The sequence below is a fragment of the Trematomus bernacchii genome, unplaced genomic scaffold (genome assembly GCF_902827165.1).
Source record: "Trematomus bernacchii unplaced genomic scaffold, fTreBer1.1, whole genome shotgun sequence".
In the NCBI taxonomy this organism is placed as follows: domain Eukaryota; kingdom Metazoa; phylum Chordata; class Actinopteri; order Perciformes; family Nototheniidae; genus Trematomus; species Trematomus bernacchii.
The window spans coordinates 2,722,800-2,743,833 of record NW_022987683.1 but is presented as its reverse complement, the minus strand read 5'-3'; the positions used below and the strand labels follow the sequence as shown (position 1 = coordinate 2,743,833).

The 21,034-nt window shown below is 40.4% G+C and overlaps 2 protein-coding genes across 3 annotated transcripts; one reads left to right on the top strand and one right to left on the bottom strand.

The window, feature by feature from the left end:
* Positions 1-804: 804 nt before the first annotated feature.
* On the top strand, positions 805-16,620 carry rela (v-rel avian reticuloendotheliosis viral oncogene homolog A). Of its 2 annotated transcripts, none has more exons than XM_034136371.1 (11): positions 805-1,005; positions 3,166-3,201; positions 3,422-3,567; positions 7,727-7,872; positions 9,422-9,513; positions 10,610-10,744; positions 13,316-13,420; positions 13,879-14,094; positions 14,192-14,272; positions 14,374-14,457; positions 14,756-16,620. In XM_034136371.1, exons 1-11 carry the CDS (start codon positions 999-1,001, stop codon positions 15,583-15,585), a joined length of 1,878 nt encoding a protein of 625 aa, XP_033992262.1. In that variant the 5' UTR covers positions 805-998; the 3' UTR covers positions 15,586-16,620. The 2 variants fall into 2 exon arrangements, with proteins under 2 accessions (XP_033992262.1, XP_033992261.1); XM_034136370.1 differs by having other exon boundaries at positions 14,753-16,620.
* Positions 16,615-20,053, bottom strand: cunh11orf68 (chromosome unknown C11orf68 homolog). Its single transcript, XM_034136374.1, has 2 exons — positions 19,880-20,053; positions 16,615-17,832 (listed from the first exon to the last, which is right to left on the bottom strand). The coding sequence occupies exon 2, from the start codon at positions 17,786-17,788 to the stop codon at positions 17,045-17,047; it is 744 nt and encodes a 247-aa protein (XP_033992265.1). The 5' UTR covers positions 17,789-17,832; positions 19,880-20,053; the 3' UTR covers positions 16,615-17,044.
* Between the last annotated feature and the right edge of the window lie 981 nt (positions 20,054-21,034).

Here is a 21,034-nt window from a genome sequence, read left to right as displayed (position 1 = left end):
GGAGAAACCAGCTAGAGTGCGCTAGAATTTGAAAGTACGCAGGCGAAAAAAATCTGCCCCTTCCTTCAGACTTCCTTACAGAGCCCCTCCTCCAACACACACGAACGCGCAAATGACCAATGAGGGCACGAGATGGAAGGCTGACAGGCAGGTAGGCCATCCAGTTATGTTAGCCGGGCCGGCCAATTGGTTGTGTTCCACAGATGACATTTTTTAATGTATTTATTGTCAAAGCATTTAATATATTCATTGCTATCGGGATGTTAAGAGCATTCCATGGAATATAACAAAAAGTGTTTCTGAAGTGAATTACCTACCCCACCTTTAATATTATTTATATTGTTTTACTCATGTCTTACTTCTATTTTATAGGTATTATAGGTTTCGACTTGTATTATCTATTTTACCATTTCATTTGCAAAATTCCCTTTGAAGTTGGTGTTTAAATCCTTTGACTTTTATCAATCTTATTCATTATTACCTTTTTATTATTAATGTCTTATTTGGGTTTTATTTTCATTATTTATTTAATAGTTATTTATATTGTATCCTATTTATTGATTTTGTCTTCCTTTTTCTCATACAATTTTCAAAAAGACTGTAAGTATGTATTTGTATATTTCATCCTTATTAAATATTGTTAACTTTTCAGATACATTGATGGAAATAGCAGCAATTCACGAATAGGTTCAATACATTTTGATGAAGACAGTAAAGTGGACTTTTCATGTAAAATACACGTTCTTGAAGTTAATTGAAGTATTATGGACTTTTTTCAGCGCTGTTCTCACCGGAAGCCCTGCATTATCATACCGCCCTCTCAACGTCAAGCTTTACTACCTGTCGTTCACCGAGGTGGGCGGAGCCAGGAAGGCGACAGAACAGCAATGTCAAGAAGTTTATGGAGTTGGCACTGTCGTGTATGCATCGTCTTTTAGCAAGCAAACAGATAAACAGTGGTGTCGACGAAGAAGCGTGAGTCGGACACGGAAACAGCCATGGACGGTGAGTGGAAGTGGGTTAAGCTGCTCGGCCTGTTTACTCACTTTAGACACTGGAGCTGAAACTGTACAGGGAGTTGTTTAGCGCACAGGGGAAAGCCCCGCTATCACTGGGTCTGCGCTAACATTGGGAGTCTGCAGTTCCCGGAGAGTACGCTACCGTACAGTAGGAAGTTTGACATTACTGTGCTTTAATGGCTTATACCTGCTACATCCGGTAACAGTATGCTACATTGAGTGTGTTTATTCCTCTGTGTGTAGCTAACTCACCTGACAGTCTCGAGCTGCCAAAGGGCCTATTGGGTTAGTCCACCTCATGGATTTCTTAGTTTAAGACATTATAATTATAATCAAAACATATCGTATATATTATTCTGAAATGGACCAATCTGTGGAATGATTACTTTAACTTTTGCTACTTTAAGTATTATGTTGATGCTTATACTTTTGTATACTTTTACTTGAGTAACATTTTGATACAGGACTTTTACTTGTAACAGAGTATTCCTACACTGTGGTACTTCTACTTTTACTTAAGTACAAGATCTGAGTACTTTCACCACCTCTGAAAATCTATCTTATTATGAATGGTCCTCACTGCTCGAGAACCGCCCACCTCAGTCTTAGTGGATGGACGTATGGAAACAGCACTTCATACTTTGTACAAGTCCCAAATAGAAACAGGCTGTTTAGTGGCTCAAAAGCATGCTGATGTGAAGAGTATCCTGTGATGATTTAAAAACTGCCATCTTTCTATTTTATTCCACTTTTACCTTTGTCTCCAAGCCAAATAACATTACATACCACGATAAACAATCAACAACATCAATGACCTAAACTCCCAAAAATATTGACTTTGTTAATATACTGTATATGATTTTTCCATGTCTACCATATGGATAGGAAAGAGACAGTGAAATTAAATCCATGTAAAAACCCCTTTTGTTAGGGTAATTTAAAGTTAAAAATAACTCACACAAACGTCTCACTTCCTTCATCTCTGATTTGATATTAGTACATTAAAGGTGGGGTCGGTAATTTTGGAGAAACCCGCTCGAGTGCGCTAGAAAAAATCTGCCACTTCCTTACAGAGCCCCTCCTCCAACACACACAAACGCCACAGGACCAATGAGGGCACGAGATAAGTTTGTGCACAGATGGAAGGCTGACAGGCAGGTAGGCCATCCAGTTATTTAAGCCGGGCCGGCTAAAATAATTGGTCGTGCTTTTTACAGTACTACGGCTTCCACAGATTACATTTTTTTATGGATTTTTTGTCAAAGCACTTAAGATATTCATTGCTATCGGGATGTTAAGAGCATTCCATGGAATATAACAAAAAGTGTATCTCGAGCCGGTTTCTCAAACTTACCTACCCCACCTTTAAGTCAGTTTTGGAGTCCATGTGGTAGACATTTACTTTACTTTCACTTTCACATCAGGCCCTCATTTGCCTCTCAAATAATAACAATTGTAATTATTGTGGCCTTTTTGGTTTGTCTTATTCCAAGATCCACATGTATACACTTGCTTATTATACCACTTGCATACATTGATCTAAATCAGAGCCTGTTGTCATGTGGAACACATTCTATGAGTTTGGTCTGGGAAGCAGGCATGTTACAACTTGGGAATCCTCCTACCCATGCTTTCACATCAAACAAGTCCTACTAGCCTTTGGGTGGAGCTTCGGCCTCCTGACTTTCTGTCACCCCCCTCTTCTGTCTATGAATCTTAACAATTCATTAACCAAGTCTGAAACCGGAGCGCTCCAATTACAATGGAGGCTCCTCACAACAAGGCAGGTAATCTGACACCAATATTACACCCTGCCTGTCATTGTTTGCTTCTTCTTCTTCTCCTTTCCGCACTTGGCAGGCAGTTTATGGCGATTTATTATATTTAGCTGGGAAGCCCTTGTTTTTCAGCGACCTTTGACCTCTTTGGACGCAGCTCTGTCTGGTAGATTTCCACCCTGGCCACCTCACAAATGACAAACCCTTACCAAACCACAAATATGTGCGGAAAGCAGCCTTTGGTTTATGTCATCATCACTACCAGTGTATTCTGTGTTCAATGTACTTTGAATGGAGAACCACTAATTGCTCGAAGATTTTGACAAACAAGTGTTTAACCTTTCTCTTCTTGTTGTTGTCCCCCACAGCTGTGTATGGATGGGGTATGACACCGCACAACCAAGGTAAGAAGGTTTACTGTAAATAATTAGTGTTTAATATGACCCGGCTCTGACTTTGAACTAGTAAAGATTTGACACTGTGTACCTATAACAGACCGATTTCTGTGTTGACGCACTGATTCTGTGATTCATGCTTTCACAATCTGGACAGAGACTTTGTTTCTGTATTTCCAAAAGACAGCCACACCACATTTACGTCACATTCTTCTTCTTTCTCCATCAGTCCAAACAGCAGGCCCCTTCATAGAGATCATCGAGCAGCCGAAGCAGAGGGGCATGAGGTTCAGGTATAAGTGTGAGGGGCGGTCAGCTGGAAGCATCCCCGGAGAGAAGAGCAACGAAACCACCAAGACCCACCCAGCCATCAAGGTGAGACTTAAACTCCATTTATTGAGGATGTTTTCTAGGTGGGATCCATTTAATTTAGCTTAGATAACATGATAATCAGGGTTCTTACGGTCATTAAAAACCTGGAAAAGTCATGGAAATTCAAAATGCTAATTCCAGGCCCTGGAAAATTTATGGAAAACAATATTTTTCCCAAAGTTTTGGAAAAGTCATGGACATTTTAACTGAAGTTGCATCAAATATAATTTATATTTGATCTAATCGCCGAAATAGTAATACTATAATGATAATAAATACTGTATCGTATAGTAATGAAACATAAAATGGCATTTAACTGACGAGGTATTTTGCTGGTAAGAGATTTTAGTTGCTTTAGCCTGTAGAAGCTAGTAAGCCTACTATTTGATTTGTTTTAGATAGGCACAACATGTTTCATATGCAGACCTTATTTTCCTGTTCCATGTGGTACCGCTGAGAAAGAGTAATTTTTTTGGTCATGGAGAAGTCATGGAAAAGTCATTGAAAATCATTGGTGAAAAAGTGTATGAACCCTGGATAATACACTTTGGTCAAAGTTGGTGTAAAGTATCACCCATAATGTCATTAACTTTTACTCTACCTCTATTATAAAACAATACTACTCTATTGTTCTTGCTGTTAAAAATGCATGCAATTAGAAATATCTAACAAGTCCATTCTGTTAAAGAGGACATATTTTGCTCATTTTCAGGTTCATATTTGTATTTTGTGCATCTACTGTGACATGAATCCATGGTTTAATGTTCAAAAAGCTCTTTATTTTTCTCGTTCTTAATATAGGCTATATTTAGGGTCGATATGTTTACTTTAAAAGTGTGTGTGTGTGTGTGTGTGTGTGTGTGTGTGTGTGTGTGTGTGTGTGTGTGTGTGTGTGTGTGTGTGTGTGTGTGTGTGTGTGTGTGTGTGTGTGTGTGTGTGTGTGTGTGTGTGTGTGTGTGTGTGTGTGTGTGTGTGTGTGTGTGTGTGTGTGTGTGTGTGTGTGTGTGTGTGTGTGTGTGTGTGTGTGTGTGTGTGTGTGTGTGTGTGTGTGTGTGTGTGTGTGTGTGTGTGTGTGTGTGTGTGTGTGAGCCCGTTTTGTTAAACCATGCTTAATGTATGTGTGTGCATAAAGCTGAGTTATGATCGGTCATAATATCACCGAATTTGGTGATGATTAAATAGTTTACAGTGAGATTTACTCCCATACTCGCGCAGCCCTACAAATGAACTGAGATAGGTCCACAGTTTAGAGATATCCTGCCCCTTAGCCTATCACGTACAATGTGTTGGAGTGCTAGCCAATAGAAGCGAGAGGGTTACATTGTGGTGTCATTATGTTAAAGTGGACCTATCATGCTATATTTAAATGATATATTGTAGGGCCATACCTATATAAGGTATATTTATACGTTTCTATTTTCAAAATACCAAACAGATCATGCATTTTAGCCATGCCTCATTTTGCTCTATGTGCTGTTTGCTGTCTACGGGTCTGATTCTGCTGACCACGCCCCCCTGCAGGAGAGGGTAGCCGTGCTCTGATCAGCTGCTGGGCTGTCAGAAGAGGGGGAGAAAAAGAGATCTCCGTCCTCCGTGTTTTATTATATAGAGTCGCTATTCATTTGTTTTAAAGCTCAATAAATAACAAAGAAGACCTTTGACCGGCACTTTTCTAATTTTGTCCGGAAGATTTAAACTTTAACGGACATCTTGACCGGCGAAAGTAACTGAAACTGAAACTCTGCCGCACGGTCCCCTCGTTCCTTGGAAGAGGCGGAGAGGTGGGTGTTTGTCATCTGCTGGTGGACTAACCGGAGAGACTTACAGTGCTTGCCTCGACGGGGAGGGATTGCATTGAGCAATCCCTCCCCGCAAGCGTTTGCAGCGGGAGCAAAAAAAAAAGGGAGAAAAAAAGCCACAGCGGAGAATAAACAGAAGGGTAACCATGGTAACTATGGGCGGGAAGTCTTCTTCGCTGCTTTTGTGGCAGACTACAGCGCCACTTACAGGCCTGGCATATGTACTACAGCGTCTCCAGCGCTTTCGAGCGGCAATGGCCGGCCGTGGCCCAACCCCACATTCCCCTGATAGGTGGAGAGTTGGCCCAATAGCCGTAGCGCCACAGTCCTGACGTCAGGACAGTGTTCAAATCTGGATCAGTTTTGATCAGATCTGTTGCAGCCCCTTTTTTAGAGATTTGGGTATGGAGGAAAATAGAGAGGGTTGTGTTTTCTGACACTTGGTGAGTTCCCTGGAACACCGGGGACACATATTCATGCATGCATTCACGTGAATCCTACGAAAGGCGTTATAAATGAGGCCCCTGGGCATTCTGATGAGAGTGATAGATGACAGTATGCCAGGAGGTTGCCGTTTCAACGAGCGTTGGCTAGCAGAAGACAAATACAAGCCATGGCTAAGACGAGGGTCAAGCCCAAGAGTAGCCTCCTGCAAAGTGTGCAAAAATAACGATGCGAGAGTCTGCGCTGACGAGCCACACACCACACGAAAGGTATGCCGTAGTAGAGCATTTTAGATTAGGCTAACGTTGCATGTAAAATACATGACACTTTTCTCTGTGTGCGGCAAAACAAGCTCGCCAAAATGGCTTCACTAGTCTGGCAGTATTTTAAGTGTCCGAAAATGACAATAAAATAGCGGTATGCAACGTGTGTGAAGCAGAAATCCTGCAGCTCCACCCGCTGTGACGGACCGGTGAGCGGAGCAGAACACACATTAAGAGTTAGACCTAACACACTTAGCTATTTTATCTACCTCCGGAACAAGCTAAACTAGTTATGAATATGTTTATTCCTCACTGTCGGGTCACTCATTACTGGATCAGTGAGCTGCAGGAGATACTGACGGGCTGTCAGGAGAGAGAGAGAGGGAGAGAGGAAAAGAGAGCGCTTCCGCTCATTTCTCCCGTGTTATTATCCCAAGTTAATGTAAACTTGAATAATGTACTTCATTTGAATGTAATAATTATGTTGGTTGTTGTTTGTGGAAGCGCCAGTGAATGAGCCCCATTAACTGAGTTTTAAACATCACTTTAAATGGAAGATCCCCATAGGCCCCGCCCACTCGATCGGATCAGCGATTGTTATCGGCGATCGGTATCGGCGATCGGCCCCAAAATTGGCGATCGGAGCATCCCTAATAATTATATATGATATGTTTTATAATGATTGATCATGAAAGTGTTCTCAAAGCTGGTAAAGGTGCAGCTAGTTTGAATGACTTTGTATACTGCAGGGTAGCTTGTGAATTTACTCCAGGTGGAACTAAAGTCTGATTTAACACTTGATTATATTTCACATCATTCATCCACATCTGTAAAGTAACTAAAGGTATTAAATACATGTAGTGGAGTCAAAGTACACCATTTACCTCTGACTTGTGTTTACTGCCAACCTAAAAGTACCTCAAAAATGGTAATCAATAATGTATTGAAAAGTTATTTGGCTGATTGTTTTATATTGGCTCAGCCAGGTTATATGGGATGCCCAGTCTACGTACAGATGGGTCACTCATTTTGAAATATTAAACTTAGTTTTCTTTTCTTTAATTTTTCATCCTCATGTAGAATGCTATTATGAAACACACATTTGGTTGTTTATAGCATAAAGAACATCTGATTTAATGTGAGGTAGGGAAATAATCATTTGAGTATAAGTATGTGTATATAAATATGTACAGCTGTAAGATGCTTGAAAAGCTTGAAAATGCACCTTGAAAATGCTTGAAAAGTGCTTGAATTTGACTTTGGAAAAGGTGTAAGAACCCTGTGGACATAAAAAACTCATCACATAAATAAATTGTCTTAACAAAAGTTACAAAGTGCTTAACAATAAAAGCAGTCAAGCTTTAACTTTAACATATTATTTTTTATTTGAACTTTAATTGGAGTTTACTGTAGTTGACCATGACAAAACAAAAATAACACGACATTTTAAAATCTGTTGTATGCTACAATGTAAAACAGGGCTACGTTGCATACAGTAGCATAACTTTTGAGATATTACATGAAATGTGTCCGTTTTAGCAGTTGTCGGCCATTGACAATAACCCTCAACTAGCCTCTAAGCCAGAATAAACGTTGCTCATGTGTCATTAGGATTTCCTTTTGGAAATATGAAACTATTGCATATTCCTCTCACAGGTGCACAACTACAGTGGCCCCCTGCATGTTCGCGTCTCATTGGTGACGAAGAACCCACCCCACAAACCTCACCCGCATGAACTGGTCGGAAAAGACTGCAAACATGGCTACTACGAGGCAGACCTGCAGGAGAGAAGAATACACAGGTAGACTGGGGTGTGAATGTGTGGCTAATGTGTGACAGAAACATCTCGCACGTAAGAGAAACTGGAGGAAATTATGCCACTTTTAAAAAAATGTTCAAATTGACACTGAATTACCTCAGGGGAAACTAGAGTTCCACATGAAAACGTTGTGGCATTTGTTTAAGATTGATCAAGATAAAGAGATTCATCCTTTGTGGGACATGACGTGTTTTCTGGCGTGTACATTTAGTCGACAGTTTCATCACGAGTTTGTTGATGTGTCAAACAGAACACACCACTTACAGAAACGCGGTTCAGTATCGTATCCTGCTTGACAATCATACATGTCACTGCTACAAATAAATAAAAATAAAAAGCATTGGGGGGGGCTTTGCAAAAAATGCACAATAACAGCAAATGAGACAGAATATTTGTCAATTATATAAGGTTTATTATTGCATAATTTGACCAGTCTATCTGAGCAGAGACCTGTCTATCTTTATCAGAAGTGTGATGCAATTCAAACAAACAGTGTGTACTGCCCACCACTGTCAGTGTATTGTGATTCAAAGGTGAGTGCACTTGTTTATATTAGTCATTTGTTTTTTCACATCGAAAATGGTACATTGCATAATAAAAAGCTAGAAAAAGAGCTATAAGTTATTTTAGTACACACTATAGTAGATATTAGGGTGTAATGATATATTCATTTGGATTGATTCAATTATCCAATATCATGAATCTAAAGTGAAAGAAAAATACCCTTATCTTTAATATTATAGAATTATAGTGAAATTCCCAAGCCTAATTTCAACACACCTCCTTATAAATATTAAAACAATTGTTAAACATGGGGAATGCGGCACATAACTGGTGGTCTTTTTTTATTTCTTTGATCATACAGAATAGATTGTTTTCCGTTCAAATGCCTCGAAGAGGCCTATAAAACAATGGTCAAAGTGTATTGAATGAGCTTTTTTCTCGGGTGCTATAAATATAAGATTGTGTCAAATAGGCACAGGGTATTGTATTATAATATTTGCACAACCCTAAATTCAATCATATTGTTGCAGACTTTATAATATCAGCAAATATAGTATTGTTGTCCTGATAGTTGAGATAATATCTCATCATGAAACTTGTGGTTAACACCCTTAGTGTCTCAGTACTACAGCAAAATAGTATTAGAATAAGGTCTGCTAGGCGAGAGAGAGTTATTTTCCCAAATAAAACATTGTTTTTGTGCTCATCAACATTAATATACAGAACAGAAACAGATAATAATTTCTGTTAGTGAAATATCAGTTGGTCATTAACATATTCATAATATTGGATGCATAAAATATCTTTATATATTGGTACTGAGCATGTTTCTACTCACACAGAGTCCTTTCAACCTTTACCCTGTATTAACTGTAAATTAAGTGTTTGACCACCAATATGTGTTGTTTCTAGATTACTTTGTTTCACTGTAAAACCAATGAGAATTAATATCGTCAGTTAGAAAGTACACGCATGCTTCAGTGGTTTCTGTCGTCTGGTTTCGGTCTAAGACTGTATTTGCTTTCAGTTTTCAGAACCTGGGCATACAGTGTGTCAAGAAGAAGGATGTGAATGAAGCCATCACGTGTCGGCTGCAGACCAACAACAACCCCTTCAACAGTAAGTTCTGCAGAGAGAAGCGAGTTGGACACAAAGGACTCTGTTGTTGCCTTTTCTCTGGTAAATGTATCATTGGGGGGGGGGGGGGGGGAAAGTTAATCTTCAGCGTGGAGAGTCCCTGATTGTCCTGCTCAAGTGTGATGCCATTATTTTACTGAACTGATATTTAGATTTCTGTCTTAAACCTTGCTAAAAAAAGAAAAGGGGAATCTCATTTTAAATATGCTAAAACAAGAAGTTACTAAAATAACCGTATTCTTCCTAAAAAGTATTACTAGTACTACCAACTTTGCGGTAAAATCTTTGCTATTGTACAATGATTTAGCTTGCAAGGCTAATAAACTAGCTTAAAATAGCTGCGCTTATACAAGACAATAGTAAATACTCTAGCTAGATAGACGCTTTTTGGCTAATTTTAAACTAATTACTGTTATGGATACATTTAATTGGCAGTGTGATAGTTCAGCTCTATGATTTTGTCATTCTGTCCTGCTTTTTATACAACACATTTGTTTTTAAACTTTTTAGCAAGAACTAGCTAAAAGTTAGCATTAGCAGTGAAAGCCACTGCTACAAAAAACTCCAACTGTTTACCTAATTTCTTTGAGTTCACAGCAGTGGGTTCTAAGCATAACATAGGTTCAAGAAGTATCAAGCTAGCTACTGTCATGTATACACATTTTTTGATTTAAGAGTCTTATACCTTTACTTTATCGCTGTGTTTCTCTGTCTACCTATTTATACAACACATTTGCATGTAGCTTTTACCTTAGCTATGTTTAAAAAGTAGCTAACTGGGTAGAGTTAGCATTAGCAATGATACCCACCTAAACATAGAATGTGTCCCAACAGTTTTACTAACTTCTCTGAATCTACAGCAGTGGACGCTTAACACAAAATAGGAACAAATCCATGATAGTTATGATATGAACGGTTCTGTATTTTAGAAAAACAAGTCTATGTACCGTTACAATAAGATCAGGAAATGTAAATACCCTGACCCTTTTAAATCTGATAGCCTACATATGACAGGATGCAGTGCTCTGCCAGACACATTGTGAACCCCACCCTTTTCCCTGCTGTGTGTTGGCTGCAGTTCCCGATGCGAAGGTGTGGGAGGAGGAATTTGACTTGAACGCGGTCCGGCTTTGCTTCCAGGCCACCATCACTCTTCCTACCGGGGATCTGATTCCCCTGAAGCCTGTGGTATCGCAGCCCATCTTTGACAACAGTGAGTTGGCAACACATATGTTGCAGATTTTGGAACTCTATTTATTTGATAGGGAGGCCCAATCCCAAACCACGCCCTACACCCTACCCCTACACACTACCCCTCCGTTTGCGCGTTCGCGCGGAGGGTCCGCCACATTAAGTGCTGTTCCAAACCAACGAGTGTGGAGAGGTGTGGAGGGGGAGTGGGCTATCAAGCCCTCAAACAGCGAGTCTGCATTGGTGCTGACTTGAGACTGGTCTCTACCTGACCGGAGTCACGCTGTGTGTGTCCGTCAGGAAACACGCTGTTTACAAGTAGTTCCAGCAAACATCCACTGATAAATTGCGATGTTAACAACCTCATGATAACCTCATATTTTTTTAACTTAGGATCATACCTGTGTTTAGTCTAGAAAAAGGTAAATGTGTGCATTTTATTATAAAGTTGTGTATATTTCCAGACTGTTGCAAAAACTAAGAAGCTTATAAACATCAGGTTTAAAACTAAAATAGCTTTACAAAAAAGTAACACAATGAAAGATGTTTGGAGTTTTATTTGAGTTCTTAATTTACATTTTTTGTCTAAGAGATGCTGATTTGAAACCGTTGTTACATACAGTTACGGCATTTCCTGTTTCTGCCGGAGAGAGGGGAGTTTGTCCCAAAGCTTGCCGCTGTATTTACTCCCTCCATCTGACAGGAGGGAGCCTCGTTGAGCTGCGAGTGTGGCTACAGACGGAGTTCACTCCGCCACGGAGGGGTAGGGTCGAGGGAGTGGTTTGGGATTGGGCCGGACAGATACAGTTTACATAGACTAACGGCTATCTAATGCAAGTCACATAGCGTTTATAGCAGAAGCTGGTCTGGAACACTCCTCCCTGGAAGGGCTTTTTGTTTCTGTGTAAGCAAGTTCACAATCATCCTAAACATCATTAAACTCCCTCAGACACTCTTTGTTCCTCTTTGCACTTGAACTTTTCTTGTCAGCCCCAAGGTATTTACAAGAATTAGTCTCGACATTTATAGCAAGTATCTCGATTCTTACTCAGTTGCTGAGCATTCACACCACAAAACCCTACCCACAAAACACAGCTCTATACATAGATGTATAGTATGTACGCATCTCTTTCCTGAATTGTGTGTCACTAAGTCCAGTAAATAAATGTTGAAGTGAAATGATTGTATGCTCTCATGCTGTTTCAAACATGAATATTGTTTCTTTTCAGAGAGAGTTTCCGTTTTCTTTTTTTTTGCCGGTCAACATGTCCGTTAAAGTTTAAATCTTCCGGACAAAATGAGAAAAGTGCCGGTCAAAGGTCTTTTTTGTTATTTATTGAGCTTTAAAACAAATTGATAACGACTCTATATTAAACAAACTAATTATAGTAGATTAACTACATTATTCAAAAGTGTACAGTAACTTTTAATAATAACAAAGGAATAATAAACGGAGCCTCTCTTTTCCTCTTTCCCTCTCTCCTGACAGCCCGTCCGTATCTCATGCAGCTCGCTGATCCAGTATTGAGTGACCCGACAGTGAAGAATAAACATTCATAACTAGGTTAGGTTGTTCCGGAGGTAGATAAAATAGCTAAGTGTGTTAGTTCTAACTTAAAGTGTGTGTTTTGCTCCGCTCACCAGTCCGTCACAGCGGACAGAGCTGCAGGTGATCATAGAGCTGCATCATGTAGAGCTGCAGGTGATCATATAGCTGCATCATGTAGAGCTGCAGGTGATATGCAGAGCTGCGTGTCTCTGTCAGCAGCAGCAGCTGATCTGATCTCTCTCTCTCTCTCGCGTCCGATTAGACTTCACTCGCGTTTTTGTCCATATCGATCAGATCTAGCTAGTTCTGGCTAATGATATGACTGCCTGCTTATCAAAGGACACCAAACAATAAGCGTTGCTTGGCAACGGGGTGTGGCGGCAAAGTATAGCGCAGCATTATGCATTTGTTTACATGAGGGGTCAAAATGTCCCCTACAGGAGGATACATCTCTTTCTCCACATTAAATGTTAGACATTAGAATGTACTCTTCTTGTCTGTCACATAAGTGGCGCAACTGATGCGATATTGCGCTAAGGGGGAATTATTTGGACCGGAGAGATTTAGATTTGCCGGTCTTCAGCATATTTTACCGGTCATAGTCCGGTAATTACCGGCTACCGGAAATTCTGACTGTTGTGCAATATGTCAGGAGTCTGCACAGTGTTGAAGTTGAGGTTTTATTAGATAAATATTTTAGTCCAAAACGTGAATAAGTGTTAGTGCTGAGATTAAAATCTGAGAAAATACAATAAATAACAAAATAATTCTACAAATCAAGATTCATAAAAAAACAATTGAAAACAGCAATAATGAATTTATAAAAATACAAAAAACATACAAACAGAAAAGATACAGTGAAAATAAATATATATTTTTAATTCCTGCCTAAGGTTTGCAATATTGATTCTTCAATAATAGCCCGAGTCCTTCTGCATTTAAATGTGTCAGGTTCAAAATGATTTGTATTTACAGGTTTTCAGGGTGGCCCAATAGCTCAGTGGTATTTACAAGTTTTCATAAATGCTTTTTTTTTTCTAAAAGGGGCGCCAAACACAGCTGAGCTGAAGATCTGCCGAGTCAACCGCAACAATGGAAGCTGCAAAGGAGGGGATGAAATATTTCTACTGTGTGACAAAGTGCAAAAAGGTACAATAAGCCTGTAGAGAATGGGATGGGTTGAATCTTTAAGGAATAAATACTTTAATATTATTTAGTGTGTGCTTAAGAATAAGATGGCTCTATAACATTTAGTTCACATGTGGTTTCATTGTGTCACAGGGTCTTCTTTGTGTAATGCAAAGCAGACACATTATTTCTAAGTGACTTCAATCACAAACCAAAAGATGTCTTCCTCTATTCCCCTGTCCACTTTTTCCAATGTTCTAATTAAATTATGAACATGCTATGTTCAATGACAACTTCTTTGCAATATGTATTTGTGCCTGCTAAATGAGTAAACTGTAGAACACTGAGAAAAACAAAGCAAAAAGATATGATCATTATCAAAGATCCCACTTGCAGTATTTTGGTTGTGCTGTTAATAATGTGAATTTTATGTTCTCTGTCTTATCTCTCTACATTTCCCATTCTGTGTTCCTTTGTAGAGGACATCGAGGTGCGCTTCTTCCAGGACTCCTGGGAGGGAAAAGGCACTTTCTCGCAGGCTGACGTCCACAGGCAGGTGGCCATTGTGTTCCGCACACCGCCGTACCGCGACGCTAACCTCACCGAGCCCATCAGAGTCAAGATGCAGCTGCGTCGGCCCTCAGACCGCGAGGTCAGCGAGCCAATGGACTTCCAGTACCTGCCCTCTGACCCAGGTAAGAGGCAATGTTCCCATTATTCCTGTAATGTCAAATAAATGACTAAGTCACTCTAAGATGTTCCTGTTTATTAACTGTTCATTGACCCCTGTAGATGAATACAGGCTGAGTGAGAAGAGGAAGCGTACAGGGGACATGTTCCAGAGCCTGAAGCTGGGGCCCATGCTCTCTAGTGGTATGACATATTTGTTTCTGTCACTACCACTGCTATATATATAATATTGTATTTAAATGTTCTGTTTCAATGTAATCTAATCATGTCTGCTGACATTTTAGTGTCCATTCCACAAGATAGACGGCACATAAGCCCGGCAAGGAGAACAATCACAACCAAGCCTCCATCTATGAACGCACAAGTTGGTGAGTCTGTTTAATATGTCTGAAAGAAGCATTTGCATATGTTACAAAATGCAGTAAATTTGACCTGCAATAATCTAAAACATGGGCCATGTACTGGGGCTCAGTCCCATCTGCGGTGGTCCTGGGTTTGATTCTGATCTGTGGAGTATTTACACGTCATCCCCTCTTTCACCCCAACAATCGGCACACCTTTGCCATAAACTGATTATTTGTAGGTCATTTTCTGCGTAAAGATAATGTGATTTTCAATAGTGAAATTTTAATTCCTTCTTGCTTGTGTCATGTGTGTCTCCAGCAGCTGTGGTGCCCTCTGGTGCCAGTGGAGCCAAACCCCAGTCTTCCTACTCATATCAACCGGGCCAGCTTTTCTCAGTCCAGCCCAAGATGGAGCCAGTCTCTGCTGCAACTACAAACCAAACATGGAAAATCATGGAGAGCCTGCGCCTGGGCTCCCAACCCAAGGCCACTCCAGTGCCCAACTTCACAATGAGCCAGGCTCCATCCTCTACCACCACGTCCACCGCCAACCAGGACTACTCAACCGTCAACCTGGCAGACCTGCACGAGTTCTTCCCCAACATCTCCTCGGCCATGGCCCAGGAGACGGCAGCTTCTCAGGCCGGCGCGTCCTCCTCACAGAGCAGCAGCTCCTTCACCCTGCAGGGCTCTCAGTACCGGGTGGACCCACCACTTGTGGACGATGATATCCCAGAGTTCCCAAGCTTTTCCGAAGCCCAGCCTCCAGGTGTTCTGGATAACCTAAACATGGACGACTTTGAGGACCTCCTGAACCCGAACCTCATGAACGAGGGTGGAAACGTCCCCGTGATGTTGGCTTCAGCTTCATGCCAACAAGCTCACAGCTCGTCTTCCGCTGCTCACGCCGCAGCATCCCAGAACACATCTGACCCCGCCGGCCTCCCAGGAAGCACCTGGATGAATTACCCCAACAGCATTGTCCACCTGCTCCAGAACGAGGGCATGATTGACATGTCGTCCAACAACGGCAACCACCGCTCCACCGTGCTCGATGAGTTCGACGAGTTGATGTCTGCAGACGAGGATCGTCTTATTTCCATTTTTAACAGTGGAAGCCAAGCTGGGTTTGTGTCAGGACACCCGACTTAAAGTTTGTCCAAGTGATTTTTATACGGACAAACTAAGACCACATGTATCTGCCCTTCAGAACTATAAGTCCTTAGTTATTACAAAAGGAAAGAGGGTGGATTAATTAGGGCTTGTAAAAGATGATATGTAGCAAAACTGCTCACTGTGTACATGCTTTTTAATAACACCAAAACAAGGACTCTTTCTGGTATTCAATGAGTAGGATTTATTTTCCGGATATCATTGTTCAGCATCAATCATTAACTTTGTTCTATAAAGACAATCAGATCAGGTGCATCGCTGAATGCATTTTATCAAAAGTGTTCCTGTTGAGGTTATTTTCTGTGGAACATGTTAAGCATGTTTTTGTACAATTGTAGTAACTCTGGTCAGTGTTAATGTGATTATAACTCTGTAAGTTTGGTTAAAGCGGTAGGGGTTCGCAGTAGGATTTTAATCACACCTGGAGGTAAGTCTATACAAATAATGTCCTTGTAGTTAAATATCCACATTTATGACTATGACTTACAAATACATTGTCTTTTAAGGTCAGCAGCAACAAATGATGTTAATATACTCGTGCCTTTGAGTCTCAACACGTACAGTACAGTAATGCGTTACAAACCAAATGAAGGTCTACATATATAATTATATATATATATATATAATTATATATGTATATATATATATATATATATAATTATATATGTATATATAATTATATGTATATATAATTATATATATAATTAATTATCAAGCTACATTAATAAGTACATGCTTATAGCAGGAGCTCACACTCAGAGCTGTATCAGATTATGTTTTGCTGTCTGCCTCTGGTCCGTTTTTCTACAGTTATTTCATAAGTTATGGCTGCAGTTTACCTTAAAGACTTGTATGTCAACTTGCTTTACTCTGTAGTAAAAAAATGCTTTCAGATGCCATTTTATAATAGTATGATGTAAACATACTATATGTGCCTTTTTGCTGTTATGAATGATTCATTCTGTCAAAATTCAAAACACTTTTCTTGGCAATAAAACCTACAACGTATAAAAATTGTCTTCAAAAGTAGACTTTATTTGGCAACTCTGTTATCATGGTTCAGTACTAATGAAAAAATAAAGCCCAAAAGATTAGACAAATGCATATTGTAAAAGCAAAAAACAAATGCTTCTCTGAATACAAATCAAGATTTTTCACCCTGTCCATCAGGTACAACATGAAGAACACACATTTTCTTACTTATGAACACATTATAATCATAACAAAATATGTGACAACCGTTCCGGTCACTTTGGAAATATAACAGCATGAAAACAAGTATAAATTAGATCATTTTTTGCCAAAAGGAAGAACTGGAGATCAAAATTCAGCGACTGACATTCAAAAGCATTTGTCAGTGAGCTGTACAGCACAGTCGGCTCGTGGGATCAAGAAGTGCTTCTTCATCCTACAAAACTACCCTCTTCTTCTGACAGACTTATGTTACTTCAAGATTGGTGACTCTGTTGATAATGTGTGAACGGCGGGGCACACACTCCAGGTCAAATTTGCTCTCGTATATGGTCGGACAGAGTTTCCAGCGGTTGTTTCTGTAGATTCCCAGGTATGTGTACACATCTGGCTTGTAGGTGAGAGAGCACTTGACCCCTGCGGCACGGATGACAGAGTCTAGCCTCAAGACCTCGCTCTCGTCAGTGAAGTTCTCGTTATAGGCACAAATGACCTGCTTGCCCTCTCCCTTGGGGTTATGCGGACTGACTTTAACTAGGGAGATCTTGCCATCCAGGGCCGCTCTCGCCACACACTCCCAGGCATTGTCCAACTTGAAACCAGTGTCCAAGTGCATCAGCCATTTGCCTGTGAGCACTCCGTGGTTGAGGGCCAGCTCCTTCACTGTCTGGAAGCTGGCTGGCCGGCCGCTGGCCAAAAGTTTCTCCCAGCTCTCCTGCAGACCAGTGACATCCCCAACGCTGGGGCAGTGGTTCAGGCCCAGCACAGCGATCCACCCCACAGGGCTCACTCCACCTTCTTCATTGCCAAATCTGTCCACTTGGGAGGGCCCGTTGGTCTTCAGCCAGGCATCGAACTCGGATCTGGGAGTTCTTCTCGAGTCAAACACAATCCACGGGTCCATGTCTGCAGCCATGGCCTCAGCAGCATAGGTCTCTGCAGCGAAGGGAGTCGCCACCTCGACACCTCCAGGGGCCCCTTCCTCCTCCATGTTGCTGTTAGTTTAGGGGAATTGAACAAGTCCTTCGTCTTACCCTGTTGAAATGAGAAATGCGTTCTTTATTAAAATGGTCATTAAAATCAAATGTGCACATTATCGATTAGTTTGGACTATTTCCAAATCTAGGCTAAAGTGAACCGCTGGATTGTTTACTAATGCAGGGTTGCCAACTCTCACGCATCTGGCGTGTGACACACGCTTTCACTCTCAATCTCACGCTCTCACGCTGCCCAAACTATTCTCACGCCAAAAACAAGAATACCGAAGACTAGAAACGGTTTTGAAAACTTTTGTCACGTAGTGATCGTCTTCTCAATAGAACATCTTTGATAATGTCTTCTGGCCAATCAGAATCACAATAACGGCGTGGTGTTGTTGCAGGAAGTCCCGACGGAGAATACTTTTGCTGTAGTACATCTCTATACATCGATACCACATTACGTGTTGATAGAAATCAACACGTAATGAAATAAGACCCCACGGTTTGATGATTGATAGGTGTGTGGGCTGTCTTTCATTTTGACACACAGAACAATGGGGGCTATCCACCCTTATCCACAATGTAAAGTAATTCACACAGCCTCTTCCCTCTTCTCTCTGTGAGGAGCAGCAGGTTCAGCTTTCAGAACAAAGTCACAAAAAACTAAAATGGCATTCATTTTTTTAAATATGTCGTGTAGTAATAGATTTATTTATTTTTCTTCTCAAGAGAGTACAAGAATGTGTATTTTATGTTAGTATTTCAAGAAATCTCCTGGGGGACAATCCCCCCAGACCCCCCTGCAGGGGTTGGGTTTTCAGCATGTCAACTCTTTCACCTGTGGGGAAATTGCAGGATTGGCTCCAGGTTGCCCTTTGTATTTACTACAAGACAAATGTGCCTTTTTATTTCATACAGTTCAATTTGGATTGAGACAGGGAAATAATCTAAACCTCACGCGTGGCGTTTCACTGTCGGGGGGAGCGTGTATGTAATTACATTGCGAATACTGACTTGAGCCCCACCACTGTATGGGTTAGCCCTACCATAGATTACCCAACAAAAATACTCTGGAGCCGCAACTGCCGACCCGTATTGCGCATGCGCAGATCTAAGATCCAGTAGAAATTATAAAAAAGTAAAAGTCTGCTGCTTATTGTTCTACTAGGCCAAAATAGAGTCAAAGAGTATATGAGAGTGAGAGTGTGTTAATTAATATATTTGGCAGTTTGGAGTAAGTCTGTAGATTTGTTTGTGTGTGTGTGTTTCATGTATAGGCCTCTCACGATAATTAATTTTGTTGGATACATTTTCCCGGAAATGATTGCGATAAACGATAATATTGTCGGCACCGTTGTATGACCATTTTAGACCACTGACATAATGATAATATATAATAATAATTCAAGTACATCCTTTCAAACTGCTAGTCACATCCTCATGTAAATCGCAATTTATCGAGGTCAGAAAAGTTATCGAGTTCATTTTTATTTATCGTACGATAAGTCAATTAATTGCTTATCGCGACAGGCACACAATAAAACAGTGGAAACAAACATGTTTGACTTTCATTAGTGAATGAAACTGTGTGCCCTTTATAGTCTGTGTCCATTATTGTGTATTTGTATATATTGTATATATATCCTATATATATGCTAAGGTCCCGCTGCTGACACGATAGCAGTCATTTCGTGCGCATATGTGTAATTAAACCCATGATATCAAAATCTCACTCCAGCCAGGTACCCAAAGTTGGCAACCCTGTACTAATGTTGCTAACTTACTAGCCTGCCACATTAGCAAACCTGGTTCTAAAGCTAACGTTTGTCCAACAAAAGTGAATTGCTATAAATAAGCTTTTTTATCAATTGTGTGTTTTAAGTTATACAGTTAACAGGAAGCGAAACACGAAAATATATTTGAAGCTAGCTAAACGGCTAGCTAGCCATTAAACAATCGTCCACGGTTACATTCTTTGCAATTTTGAAGAAGGGTTGTAGCGTAACCGCAAGCTTGATATCACACCTAACGTTTTAATATAAATAATTTGCATGTGGATAATAGGTAAGATGTCAAACTGTGGACGTTGAGGCTTAACGTACCTGCAGGTGATGGCGTTGGTTGTCCAGTGTTGTTCTTCCGCTCACGCGCAGCACTAACTGACTGCGGTAAAGCTAGTTGCCGTTTAGATTATGTTGCTCAGCTATTCGTGCAGTTACGGTACATGTGCTTTGAGCAGCCAAAATATAATTTAGAAGAACTTCAATGTATTCTCACATCTGACACACCTCTGTATCAAAGAGTTGTATGACAAACTCCATCAAAATGACCCAGTTTAACATGAGTGCCTTCTCTCGCCTATAGACCAGTGCTACATTACACAAGTTTACCTCGGAAATTAAATATGTTCATAAATATGAGGTGCGCAAGCTGTGTTAATACAAATAAAGTACAATGTGGGGTTTGTAAAAACGAAGTTTATTTGTGTTATTGTTGCACACTGCAGTTAGGGGGGTTCAACCAGGGGGTCCAACTACTGTTCTTCTTCTTCTTCTTCTTTGGTGTTTATTGGCGGTTGGCAAACCAACTTGTAGGTGCATTACCGCCACCAACTGGACTGGAGTGTGGACAAGAGACTATGCAGAAAACAATAAACAAAAGAAATTAAATAAAATAAAGAACCAAAACTCAAAATTATTTTAAATTGATCAATTTCTCTTAGAAACGTAATAATCTCACAATACATATTGCCTGGTGTTTTCCCTAACAGCCCTGATAGCGACAAGTCATGGAATTTTGCTTTCTTCAGTGTCTGGAAAAGCAAATTTCTCTTGAGTACTATATTTCCTGCAAAGCAGTAAAACATACTCAACAGTTTCTGGCTGGCTACAGTGTATACACTTTCCGGTTGGATGCTTTCCTATTATGTATGATTGAGACCTGTATGACCTATCCGAGAAATGACATTTTCCTCCCTTCTTTTAAACCCCACCAATTCCATCCCCCACATACCTTTGAATTTTATAAAGATGTCTTCCTGTATCACTAAGGTCCCAATGTTCTTGCCATGTTGTTTGTGCATATTTCTGTATGAATGTTTTAACCTCCGCTTTGCTAAGTGGAACTTCTATGTCTATGTTCATAATTCTGAGTGTTTGTTTGGCCAGAATATCCACCTGTTCATTACCCTCCACACCAACATGAGCAGGAACCCAGATGAAACGAGTTGCTATGCCTTTGATTTGCATTTTATATAA

Coding starts and splice junctions, on each gene's coding strand:
- rela (XM_034136370.1), top strand. Junction 7,873..9,421: donor CAGGAGAGAAGAATACACAG/GTAGACTGGGGT, acceptor ATTTGCTTTCAG/TTTTCAGAACCTGGGCATAC. Junction 9,514..10,609: donor CAACAACAACCCCTTCAACA/GTAAGTTCTGCA, acceptor TGTTGGCTGCAG/TTCCCGATGCGAAGGTGTGG.
- cunh11orf68 (XM_034136374.1), bottom strand. CDS start 17,788: ATGGAGGAGGAAGGGGCCCCTGGAGGTGTCGAGGTGGCGACTCCCTTC.